This window comes from Entelurus aequoreus, linkage group LG11 (assembly GCF_033978785.1).
Source record: "Entelurus aequoreus isolate RoL-2023_Sb linkage group LG11, RoL_Eaeq_v1.1, whole genome shotgun sequence".
Taxonomy (NCBI): domain Eukaryota; kingdom Metazoa; phylum Chordata; class Actinopteri; order Syngnathiformes; family Syngnathidae; genus Entelurus; species Entelurus aequoreus.
Window position 1 is genome coordinate 58,658,639 of NC_084741.1, and position 13,722 is coordinate 58,672,360.

At 39.3% G+C, this 13,722-nt stretch overlaps 1 protein-coding gene across 3 annotated transcripts in view; it reads left to right on the plus strand.

The window, feature by feature from the left end:
- The window catches only part of me1 (malic enzyme 1, NADP(+)-dependent, cytosolic), a 194,088-nt gene that overhangs the window by 128,080 nt on the left and 52,286 nt on the right, over positions 1–13,722 (plus strand). For all 3 annotated transcript variants that reach the window (XM_062063613.1, XM_062063615.1, XM_062063612.1), the window contains exons 4-5: positions 3,943–4,018; positions 6,089–6,250. In XM_062063613.1, the coding sequence (XP_061919597.1) occupies positions 3,943–4,018; positions 6,089–6,250 (238 nt within the window). The remainder of the gene's footprint in view (positions 1–3,942; positions 4,019–6,088; positions 6,251–13,722) is intronic.

The following is a 13,722-nucleotide window of genomic DNA, read 5'->3' on the forward strand; positions in this document are numbered from 1 at the left end:
AGGGCTGCACAAACCACACTGACATCCTCGGCTCAGATCAATCAATCAATGTTTATTTATATAGCCCTAAATCACGAGTGTCTCAAAGGGCTGCACAAACCACACTGACATCCTCGGCTCAGATCAATCAATCAATCAATCAATGTTTATTTATATAGCCCTAAATCACAAGTGTCTCAAAGGGCTCTACAAGCCACAACGACATCCGCGATACAGAGCCCACATAAGATCCCAGATCCCACATCAGGGCAAGGAAAAACTCGACCCAATGGGATACAATGAGAAATCTTAGAGGGGACCGCAGATGGCGCCATAACACAAACAATAACCTTTTCGGTGTGATATTAAAACATGTTGTTCAATACAAAACATTATGACTGTTTGCAAAGAAAAATCCATGAATTAGCAGCACCGTTTTATAAGCCAAAGGCTTCAAAGTGTGGTTCAAAAAGTCTGGAAAATGGGGTAGTTTAGTTTGGGATGGCGTGTCCTTGAGCAAGATACTTTACCCACATGTTCGCAGTGCCACCCACACTGGTTTAAATGACACTTAGATAATGGGTTTCACTATGTAAAGCGCTTGGAGTCACTAGAGAAAAGCGCTATATAAAAAATATAATTCACTTCACTTCACTCCAGCGAACTTTGCTTGCTTTTACGCCCCGCTTTTCACAGCAGTGTTAATGAACACTTTTCTGCATGTTTGAATCTCCGCTCCCGCAGCAAATACTTTGCTTTTCGTGACCGCTTGTCCAAGTAAAGCAGTGACGTGTGGTGACCTTCACACCAGGTAAAACATTGATGCCGACTGTTTTTCTTTGTTACTTAAATGTATATGCTCTAATCACTATTAATACATGTTGCACATTAAGATAACAAGAAAAAGAAAAGAGTAATTCACTTTCCAAAAAAATTGTTGTCATACAGTAGGAAGGTCATCACGGTTTACCTGACACATGAAACATGACGAATTTGAGGTTATACTATTTACTTTAGCTGCCAAAAGGCAGTAAAGTGTCTAATAGATTAAAATGTGTTTTGTGGCAATTCCAAAATTGTCCACAGCATCAGTTGCTTTGTAGAGAGGCGCTTTCCATAATTTTCAGTAGACTGCATTGCAAAATGATTAACAGCCCCCCCTTCCACACAGGAATGAGGCCATATATATATCCAGAAAAATATATTTTGCACTATATTTTGAATACAAATTAACTCAAGTGAAAGATTTAATTGTTTGTGCGTGTATACATTTGTTTTGTGCTCAATACAAGTGTTTGCATGTTTGCTATTATCCATATTGGCATGCAATAATTACTGCTTTTACTGCGCTGTTAAAAAAGGCAACCAATCCGAGAACTGGACAAATGTACGCTCTGATTTGCTGTTTGGTCTCCATTTACAGTAGATCACATGTTACTTTGCAGATTAATGTACAAAAATGCCTTCACAGTGTTTAAAGAATGTTCCCCTTAATGGTTCATATAACCAGATTGATAAAACAACTTGGTTCTGATTGTTCCTCGTTCATTATTGACTGTATTAGCTGCTAACCAATGCTTCCGGGACAATGTAACAAGCGATCTAATTAGAGACCAAACAGCCAATCAGAGCTTACATTTGTCCAGTTCTCTGATTGGTTGCCTTTTTGGCACATTGATAACCCTTAGACTTAGACTTAGAAAAACGTTATTGATCCACAAGGGAAATTGTTTCTAACCCTGACTAAAACCTAAAAGCACAGACTGCAGAGGTTGAGAGAGCAGCAGTTGGGTTGTGCCAAAAGCAGCAATTTAATTTTAATATGGATAATACTCCCAATTACAGGCAAACACAAAATACATTCATATTCCCTCAAACATTTGTTTTTGCTTGAGCTGATTTATTTTTAAAATATAATATTAGTGCTTGCAAAATATATTTTTCTGTGCTCAAAATCTGCCTTTGTTACCCCAAAACTAAGGCAGAAATATGACTCCTTAACCACGTGGGAACTCGGAGTGGAGTTGCAATGCATGCCGCTGCCTAGTAGGTGGCGGCATGCAAATCTATTTGTGGCGGTCCAAATCTGTCGTCTTAATTCGAGTAATATTCTTCTACTGCTGATTCCTTGTGATGCGTACTTGCGTCCTTGTGATGATTCCTCCACCCCTGCTGGGTGGAGGAAGTCCTACATGAATGAGCACTTCCCGAGTGGGACTGAATGGTTTCATTATTTGGGTGTTGGTTTGCTGGGTCAAATTGGGGGGCCAGATGTGGCCTGCAGGATGCCTACTAAGGGGCCTGGCTAGAGGCTGTGTAACCTAATAAAACAGAGACTGAATGCCTAACTGTAAAATGTATATTAAGTGGAACAGACATGTCTGATGTTCTGTGATTGAATCATGCGAGACTGGCTAGCAGTTACCACACAAATCTAAAAAGTCTTATTTTTCCACTCATCAGTTTTTTTTCATGCTTACACTGTCATTTTAATTTAGCTGTAGGGAATAAGAAATCTCTGATCTGAAAATGAGTTTCTTCCCCTGTTTTTTACATACTTACTTTTTACTTTCTAATACAGAATTTTTCAAACATTGAATATTCAAATATTTTTTATTGTAATTGTATTCCTACAATGAAATTTTGGTGGCACTTATTCCCAACATAACACAAGACGAAACAAAGTGAGTCGAACCAACAACTTAAAACAGAACAGTACAATATACGCGGTACACAATTTAACATTAAATAGTAAAAAATAGACTTAAACTAAGTTCTTAAACAGGTTCTCAACACTGTGTAACACACAGTAAATAATAGTTAATGCAATGTCTTACCATAGTTGTTGTACTGTAAGTTTGTATATTATTATTATAGTTGTTACTTTTAGTAAGACACGTGGTGGAACCCAGATTTACGAACTTAGTTGGTTCTTTTGTTTACACACTTAGAAAGCAATATAAAGCGCTATACAGTACTGTACATCAAACAAACAGAAGGAGGTGACGGATCAATTTAATGACAAAGACAAAAAATTACAACAGCTAAACTTTCCGGGCCGATACACACTGCCACTAGCCATGGGTGAACTCACAGTTTGAAGTCACAAAACTCCCTGTTGGTTTATCTGCTTTGTGTTTTGCCGAAGAAAGTGGGAAAGGGCGGGGGAAGGCAGTGTCGACAACGCTCTGAATATTTTCAGAATGTTTCAAACGACACATCGCTTGTCCATTGCTTTCTTTGGACTCATATTGACCTAGCAAAACAAAAAAAAAACGCTGTAAGAATGCTAAAAAAACACTTAAAAACACACAAGGTAGCACCTAGCACAGTAGCTAACAGCAGCATTTTCTTTTTTCCATGGTTTACGAACATGAACCTTTCTCTGTTCATTTTTATTGGAAACATTTGTCTTTATCTCGACAACTTCTCTTCTTGGATTTGTCTTTCTTATTTTACAATTGCTGGCACGAAACGGGATGTCCTATGCTGATAACAGATGGGTTTATTGAGAAGAAAACACTGTGGGTGGATCCCAGGCACACACCTCACACAGGCACACATACAATGTATTTCACCGGGATTGTCTCGCCACACAGGACATTAATGCCAGGCAGGAGGAAACGGAAAAAGTGGATTTAGCGGCAGGAGTGGGTAATAAGATGAAAATCTATTTGGGGAGCTTGGGGGTTCCACAGCAAACGCCCTGTGGCTCAACGTTTAAGTCCTCAGCCCAAAATGCCATCAGTTTTGAATAAGTCCCGCTTAGAAGAAGTAAAGGTTCAAAAGCAATGGCAGCTTTACTTCTAAACACAGCTTAACAACTGTTTTTCTTTCAAGTACAAAGTGCCCCGTTTATTATGTTCTTGTTTGTGACATGTCTCTTTTTTTGAATAGTTGTAAGAATTTTTTTTTAAATATGTTAAAAAAAGTAGTGTCATCTCTTCACTACTCTACTTCCAGGGGGCTATTCATCACTATCCATGATCGTGGCCACATTGCATCACTACTTCAGAATTGGCCAGAAAAGGACATCAGGGTAAATATTGACTTTATTTAAGCTGTATCAATGTGTATTTCATTATGTTTGATCTGCATAAAGCGGCAATGTGGATATGTGGTTAGTCTGCCTCACAGCCACTATGGTCTTAGCTCAGATATCAATCAGACATCCACTGATAAGTCTTTATTGACATCCTGTCAAACATCAACATTTGCATACTTAGTCAATCAAATATATCAGAATCAGAAATGCTTTAATAATCTTAGAGGGGAAATTAAGATTTTCAGCACAACCCCATTCAAGATCAGACAAACATTACAGGGAGACAGAACAGGATCGCTGACGGGTCTGCCAACTTCTGGCGCCCCTTACAAAAAAGGTGAGAAACAGGTAAACCCTGGGGATGGGGTGAGAAAAAAAAATATTCAGTCTAAGCCTGGGCCCCTGGAGAGGGGGTCAAGACTGAGGCCAAACCTCATAGCCATAACATACATAAACGTGTGTAAGAGGGAAACATCAAAGAACACAAAAGGACATTAAAGACCTTAAAAGAGCAGAGCTAAAGCAACCAGCCACTTCTACACACAGCCACAAAAGTAAAACAAAACAAAAACTAAAACATATACACTGTGGTGGCCTCTGCTGTGTTCCATGCCATCGTCTGCTGGGGTGGGGGGAGCATGGCCAGAGATAGGAGCAGACCCAACAAAGCAACCAAGAGAGCCGACTCCACCCTCGGCCGCCCATCAACTCCCGGCCAGTGTCCAGTCTGCATGGATGAGCAAGGATGCGTCTAAGGCAGTGGTTCTTAACCTGGGTTCAATCGAACCCTAGGGGTTCGGTGAGTCCGGCTCAGGGGTTCGGCGGAGGTCAAAACACACCCGACTCATCGTGTAAATAAAAAGTTCTCCCTATCGGCGTATTACGGATACGGCAACAGCAGAAGTCACACTGATTTGTAGGTGTGTAATTTGTTGTGAGTTTATGCACTGTGTTGGTTTTGTTCTTTGAACAAGGTGAGGTTCATGCACGGTTCATTTTGTGCACCAGTAAAAAAACATTGTAGCACTTTAGTATGGGGAACATATTCACCATTAATTAGTTGCTTATTAACATGCAAATTAGTAACATATTGGCTCTTAACTAGTCATTATTAAGTACTTATTAATGCCTTATTCGGCATGGCCTTATTATAACCCTAACCCTCTAACCCTGGCCCTAACCCTCTAACCCTAACCCTGACCTAATAACTCTGTGTTACTTAGAATATGTTCCCCATACTAAAGTGTTACCAAAAACATATAACTTTGTCTTGAATTTGGAAAAAAATGTTTTTATTTTTCACTAAAGAATGGTTCAGTGAATGCGCATATGAAACTGGTGGTGTTCAGTACCTCCAACAAGGTTAAGAACCACTGGTCTAAGGAGACTGAGGTGTCCGATACCTGCTCATTCAGCCAAGACACTGTAAAGCTTGTCCGTCCCGGCGCTCAGCGCCAGCTCCGCAGCCCTGTCTCTTCATCCACATCTCCTCCAGTCTCTCCAAACAGACTCTGGTGTGGCAGAGACCCAGCAGCTGGTCTCCATGGCCAATAGGCCCCTGGGAGGGCGATCCAGAAGTTCACAAAAAAGCACAGCAGAAATCACGAAAGTTCCACCCCTTGTCGCACAATCCCAAAAGGTCCCGAACTGCAAGGCAAAAAACGCCATAATAAAACAAGAGGGAAAACATCAGGAACACAATAGGATGACACAAGAGCACAGAGCTCCTGCCAACAGCAGCCACTACAGCGGCAAGAAAGTTATTGTCTTCACGTTTTGAGTAAGAAAGCTGATCATGTGAAGACTGCTCTAAATCACTGACATTTAAAACCAAACATTCTGATTATTACAAATGTATTGATGAGTAACCTCCTGAGAACTTCCTGAGTCCTCTGTAGTGTCATTTGTGTTTTGCATAACAGCACAATTTTTTCCTGGAATTTGTAACTGATAAATAAAAATACACCACTGGTAGTGCACTGGTTTTCAGGAGGACACATTGGATATGCTGATTTAAACATCCGTGCACGTTCAAACATAATTGAAAATCTTCTACAATCACAGGCTGTGTGTGTGTCCGACGGTGAGAGGATCTTAGGCTTGGGAGACCTCGGCTGCAATGGGATGGGAATTCCAGTGGGAAAGCTGGCCCTGTACACAGCCTGCGGAGGTGTGCCTCCACAACAATGTCTGCCTGTGCTATTGGACGTGGGCACAGACAATGAGGTAAGCACAGAGGGTGACTTTAAAGGGCCCTATTATGCAAAACCCACTTGTCTATTGGTACCTCCTGTTTTGGGGATCTGCATAAGTCCTAAAAATTGGAACTCAAATATTTATAAATCGATCTTGCCTTCCTTCATACTTCTACCTAACGACCCATCTGGAATGTTCCCATCTTGTGACCTCACCGGTTGGGAAAAACATTACCGTATTATTCATATATGGTATAAATGTACCCAGAGTCTACACCAGAGTCAATAAGCTCCTTCTTTTTGGCTTCCTCTTGTTGTGCGGCAGACTGGCTCGGACATGCACATGCATCCTCCGTTGTTGCCATGTCTTATGCAAAGTAGAGTTTAGTTAGAACTTATATCAAAGTGGGTGAGGAGAAGACGCTGTCGAAGTGGAGGCACATAAATAAGAAAAAATAGTGTATCCTGAAGAGACGGTCAGAAAGCGGATTGAAGATGGTCTGTAAAACATAATTTGGCAACATTTTGACTGAGGAACCACCATTACATGTTATGTGAGTATTGTTTGTAGTGTAGGGATGTGCCGATTGATCGGCCAATTTTTCTGAAAAAGTATGTGATCAGCATTGACGATTAATGCCTTTTAGTGCCGATCACAAAAGCCGATCCCCACTGACTAACTTGTATTTATTTATAGTCCCCCAGCTGATTATGTGTCTCCGTACACAGTGTGGAGAAACTCACCTAATCTAAGAATATTAACCTCCATTAAGGCAAATAAACTGCATTTCTTAGTATCATAAATATCCTTGTCAATTAACATTATCACTGGGGGACAAACTAAACATGTTACACATCGAGAGCAAGCCAGGAGAAGCTGGCTTGAAACAACACAAATAAAAAAGTGCTTAGTAAAGTTTAAGAAGTGTGGATGGAACCATGTTACAGTAGAAAGTAAGCAGGTATTTACGGGAAAATAACGAGTAGATTAATAAGAATAAAGAGAAGGTAATATACTGTAACAACAACAGTTGGTGTGTCAGCATTGTTACAGTCGTACACAACATGTAAGAGGAAGGCGGATCGATCCATACGTTGGTGGTCTTGATGCCTAGGGACATATCAGTTTTTGATCATTACTAGAGTGATTAGGTCGATATTTTTTTGCTGTTTTTGTTAATGTTTAGAAACTCAGGAACTAATTCCCCGGACACAGGAGGAATTTAAGGGCAAGAACCAAAGGACTTGAATGAGGAAGGGGATCCATATGGCCTCATTCGTCACGGTTTACCTGACACATGAAACGTGACAAATTGGGCGGGTGCACTATCCACTTTAGCCGCCAGACGGCAGTAGAGTGTTGAATATCTTAAAATGTGTTTTGTGGCAATTCCAACTTTGACCACAGCATCAGTTGCTATGTATAGTGGGGCTTTCCATCATTTTCAGCAGACTGCATTGCAAAATGGTTAACCCCCTCTTCCTCTCATATGGGATCCACCCAGGAATGCAGCCATATGAATACCTTCCCTACTGTGGATGGTAGTGTTTGCTTTTGTTCAGTTGTTACTCAAACAATTGTCTGTTATTAAAGAGAACAGGGATTGTATTGATATCGTTAAACTGTCAATAGGTTTCACCATAATTTACAGTCAATACATTTAAAGTTAATAAAGCAACATAAAAACCTTATTGGAACATTGATATTATGTTGTCATTATATTATAAATTAGACTGCATATAAACATATAATGTACTGTACTTACACTATAAATTGTCAAGAGAACCAACAGTGGACATTTGCGGTTTGGCCTATTTCTTTTTTCAGACTGACACATTCCAGAAAAAACTATGTCTAGTTATGCAAAACACAAATGTCCACTGCAGGAGATGCTGGTTTTCATTTCAGAGACACATTAGAAATAGAAATCTCAGAAAGATCAAATATCTGAAATGAATGTCAAAAGTGCTAACTTTAAAATTTGAAATAGCATAAAATACTTTTTCATGCAGCACTTTTTCCCTCATAACTTTATTCAGGCTGTGGAAATTGTGGCCATTTGTCCAACAAACAGCAGGAGATGCAGTGATTGGTTGTAATTACATCTTGCTGTTATTTCACAGCTAATTCATAGGTTTTCTGTCTCGGCTTAGAAGGAGAAGTTTTATGGTTTTTGTTGAAGTATTTTGGCTTTATGCATCTCCACTGACTCTCATGGGAATGAATGTGAGCCTGCCTTTAACGCTCTATCCTAATGCATGTGGAACACTGACACATTAAGTCAGGAGGAGACAAAACCTTTGGGGAAAATATAATAGATCACATACACACAGGACCCATTCATGCCCCGTACTTAAATCATAATACATAACAATTTCTTGAGCACGTAATATTTTTAAATTCACCATTTTTACTTTCAACCACAAACACTACATAATCATATGTGGCGTAGTATGCCATTCATTTGCTGCATTCAAAGTGCTTACACAAGCATGAGGGATAGTTCTCTTAAAAAATCAACTTGACAGCTTCTCCGCTATGAAATATGATGATGTGCATTACAAGCATAAACATTTTACAAAGTAGTGTCAGTCTGGTTTGCCATTTTTACAGTGTTATCACTTAATTGTAAGAATGCAATCAATCAATCATTTAATGTTTATTTATATAGCCCTAAATCACAAAAGTGTCAAAGGGCTGCACAAGCCACAACGACATCCTCGGCACAGAGCGTGGGCGTCGATGTGAATGACTATGAGAAACCTTGGGGAGGATCGCATATGTGGGTAACCCCCCGTCTAAGTACAGTCCCTAGTGGATCCAACATGACAGTGAGAGTTCAGTCCATAGTGGAGCCAGCAGAAGACCATCCCGAGCGGAGACAGGTCAGTAGCGCAGAGACGTCCCCAACCGGTGCACAGGCAAGCGGTCCACCCCGGGTCCCAACTATGGACAGCCAGCACCTCATCCATGGTCACCGGAACCGGAATAACCCGGCGAGGGGGCAAAGGAGAATAGAAAACAGCAGATCAACTGGTCTAAAAAAGGGGGGTCTATTTAAAGGCTAGAGTATACAAATGAGTTTTAAGATGGGACTTAAATGCTTCTACTGAGGTAGCATCTCTAACTGTTACCGGTAGGGCATTCCATAGTACTGGAGCCCGAACAGAAAACGCTCTGTAGCCCGCAGACTTTTTTTGGGCTCTGAGAATCACTAATAAGCCGGAGTTCTTTGAACGCAGATTTCTTGTCGGGACATATGGTACAATACAGTCAGCAAGATAGGAAGGAGCTAGACCATGTAGTATTTTATACGTAAGTAGTAAAACCTTAAAGTCGCATCTTAAGTGCACAGGAAGCCAGTGCAGGTGAGCCAGTATAGGCGTAATATGATCAAACTTTCTTGTTCTTGTCAAAAGTCTAGCAGCCGCATTTTGTACCAACTGTAATCTTTTAATGCTAGACATAGGGAGGCCCAAAAATAATATGTTACAGTAATCGAGACGAGACGTAACGAACGCATGAATAATAATCTCAGCGTCGCTAGTGGACAAAATGGAACGAATTTTAGCGATATTACGGAGATGAAAGAATGCCGTTTTAGTAACACTCTTAATGTGTGACTCAAATGAGAATTGGTGTGCTGAATAAAATTTGTGACAGTTAAAAGGATTATTCTAATTCAAACAAAGTTTATTTATATGGCCCTCAATCACAAGTGTCTCAAAGGGCTGCACAAGCCACAACAACATCCTTGGCTCAGATCCCACATCAGGGCATGAAAAATATCAACCCAATGGGAACTACGAGAAACTAAGTGTTCTTAAAACGCAGATTTCTGACCGGGACATATGGTATGATACAATCAGCAAGATAGGATGGAGCTAAACCGTTAAGTAGTTTATACGTATGTAATAAAACCTTATTCTAGTATACGCAGGCACACTTAGCCTCAAAGATCCACAGCCTAATCTCACATTAGACCCTTTGGAGACGTTTGCATTGCCACTGAAGGTTGCCAGCTGGAAAAACAGCTTTTTCCTGTGCCAGGTTATGTGAACAGCAGCCTGCTAGTCCTGGTCCTTTATCTAAATTATGGGCAGGCCAGCACATGTGTCTGCAGCTTTAAGCACACTAAGAATAGTCAGCGTGCACGTTTATATATATATATAAATATTTATATACACACAAAACTCTCTGTGTACTGTATCCATGTCAATTAAAGGCGCAGTGGACTTGAAGAGTTTTGTGGCTGACACAGCTGAGCTGGGCCAGCCAGAAGATGTTATTTATTTTTCCATAACAGACAAACGATGACTCAGCTGCTGCAGATCAGCTTCAATCTTAAAAAAAAAAAGTTTTAAAATGAATACACTTTGGCTATAGAATGATGCAAATATGATATTTACCATTTTTGGTGCACTTTACCACACGTATAGAATTGATGTAAAACTACAAATGCCAGTAGCTGCTCTTCTTCTTTCAGTCGACTTGCTAACTTTCCACTGTGAGTCTACTGTCATAAACCTACATTTATTTAAATATATTTCATATGTATACCTAAAAACCTGCATTTTTTGCCATAATTTGCCTTTTTAACAAAGTATTTTTATTTTATCAGTGAAGTAAATGTCATGTCAGCAGGTATCGGTAATATAAAGTATTATATCCGAAACAAAATAGGATTATACCATTGATTTAATTATTCATGAATGTAAAATAAATTATTTCAAATGATTAATTTTGTTATCAGATTAATCACACTTTTGCATTGTGATTAATGACAATCGCAAAACAATTTTATTTTTTTTATTTAAATCAACTTAAAATAAAACCCCAATAATTTAACACAAATGCATTTTTGTCAGAATGTCATATAGGAATATTTTGTAAATGTTTTACTTGAATTTACTTGAAGAAATGACATACGTAATTTAAGCATAAAAGTCATAAAGTTCTTAATTGAGTATTACTTGATATTGAAGCAGTACTTTAAAGCCTATTTATGCAAAAATGTTTTTGTGTTACCTCTCTACTTTCTTAATTTACTTACTTAAAAAATATTTACACTGAAATCTAAAATATATGCTTTATCCATCCATCCATTTTCTACCGCTAAGTCCCTCTCGGGGTCACGGGGAGTGCTGGAGCCTATCCCAGCTGCTTTCGGGCGGAAGGCAGGGTACACCCTGGACAAGTCGCCACCTCATCTCAGGGCCAACACAGATAGACAGACAACATTCACACTCACATTCACACACTAGGGACCATTTAGTGTTGCCAATCAACATTCAAAACCTGCAAATTCTGCCAGCAGATACAGACAGTGTATACACACAGTCAGACAGGGACTAAAAATACAAATAAAAACACTTTGTGACCCAGACCGGCCCACAGCTGGCCCATGATTTACTGAAGCCATATTTTTCACATAATGCACAATTCCCAGAGTCTCTAAATGTATAAAACTGGGTTTAGACACACACATGATTATACCTTTCTCTCAAATATCACAATGATGGATCTTATTTAAACTTTTAGATTAGTCGTAAAATGTCAAGTAATTTCTTCTGTTTATTGCATATTTGTATTTATTGTGAAGGGTGAAAAGAAGCAGGGATTTACAGATGCATGCCTAATAAACAAAATAATCATATTTTACTGCTTGCAAGGTATGTGTGCGTTCTAACCACCTCATAATTTAATAATGCATGTTCACCGTCAATGACATGCACATTATTGAGTCTGGGTGCCTTTTCATTTTTAAATAATGTGCCTGTATTTTTTGGACTATAAGTCGCAGTTTTTTTCATATATATACTCAGGTGCGACTTATGTGTGAAATTATTAACACATTACCGTAAAATATCAAATAATATTATTTAGCTCATTCACGTAAGAGACTAGACGTATAAGATTTCATGATGGGATTTAGCGATTAGGAGTGACAGATTGTTTGGTAAACGTATAGCATGTTCTATATGTTATAATTATTTGAATTACTCTTACCATAATATGTTACGTTAACATACCAGGCACGTTCTCAGTTGGTTATTTATGCGTTATATAACGTACACTTATTCAGCCTGTTGTTCACTATTCTTTATTTATTTTAAATTGCCTTTCAAATGTCTATTCTTGGTGTTGGGTTTTATCAAATAAATGTCCCCAAAAAATGCGACTTATACTCGAGTGCGACTTATATATGTTTTTCCCCTTCTTTATTATGCATTTTCCGCCGGTGCGACTTATACTCCGGAGTGATTTATACTCCGAAAAATACGGTAATGAAGTGATTCCATATGTAACTTGACTCTTTAAAGTGTATATTTTTTCAGTCACATGCTTATCAGTACACCATTTATGTATGGTGGTAGAAGCTACTGTATAAAACTGTCAACGAGCCCACAGTCTCCAGATGACCGAAATTACACTAACAAGTTCTCGTTTAGTTTTTTTTTTACTCTGAAAATGAATCTTGCAGTCATTTCCCATAATGTCAATTAGTTTCTGAGTACCGGTAATGGGTAGCTAACCAACTGTACTTGGAACACCCCCTGTCCATCGCCAGAATCGATATGCCGTCCCTTCTAGGTTTTAATGTCATCTACAGAACTGGAGCCCATTTCCCCTCATAGAGTGTGGATAAAGGCATGTAGAACTATTATTTTGATCACTTAATTGCATGTTTGTGTCCCTCTGGTCCAGGATTACTTCAAAACTGATATGGGTAACATTGTGAGCAAAATAGACATTTGAAAGATCCGCCATTTCCAGACTTCCCTGTGCTTCCATAGACAACATAGCCTGAGTTTCCTCAGGCTCTTTCGAGCATCTTGAGTAAAACATCAGTAGAAGAGGACACAAAATAGAATACTAGCAGCTAAACATATTTTTCTGTCTTCTTTGAGCGCCATATCTGCTCTTCTTTCTCCGTTTTTCTGCAGGTTCTGACTCAGTCTTTCTCCCCTCGAGAGTGCGCTTGATTTTCAGGACTGCATTCGGCTTAGTTGGGTCTTCAACATGTTTTCCATCCAAACTTCGACCAAAACCCTTCTTCTTTGAAGTCAGAATCATTAAAACAATTGCTGCAAATTAAACTCCTCTTGCTTGGTTCGTTCCATTTTAACGAGTCAATTTGACTGGAGAGGTCCATACTTTCAAAGTGTGTATGCAGGCTGACCCCTTCTTTAGTTGTATTGCTGCAACCAGCAACAATTCATCTGGATGACATATTTGATCATTCCTTCAAATTATGCGTGAAAATATTGGTATTCAGGATGAAGATGCTACCAAAACACATACTACACAATATGACATTTCTGTAGGTCATGTCAGCAGGCTGATGCCACATTTTAGACCTAAAATTAGACATGAAACTCATAAAAAACAATACTAAATCACTACTATTTTAATGGAAACGATACCTGTAGAGGGCAGCACGGTGGTACAGGGGTTAGTGCATGTGCCTCTCAATACGAAGGTCTTGGGTTCGATCCCGG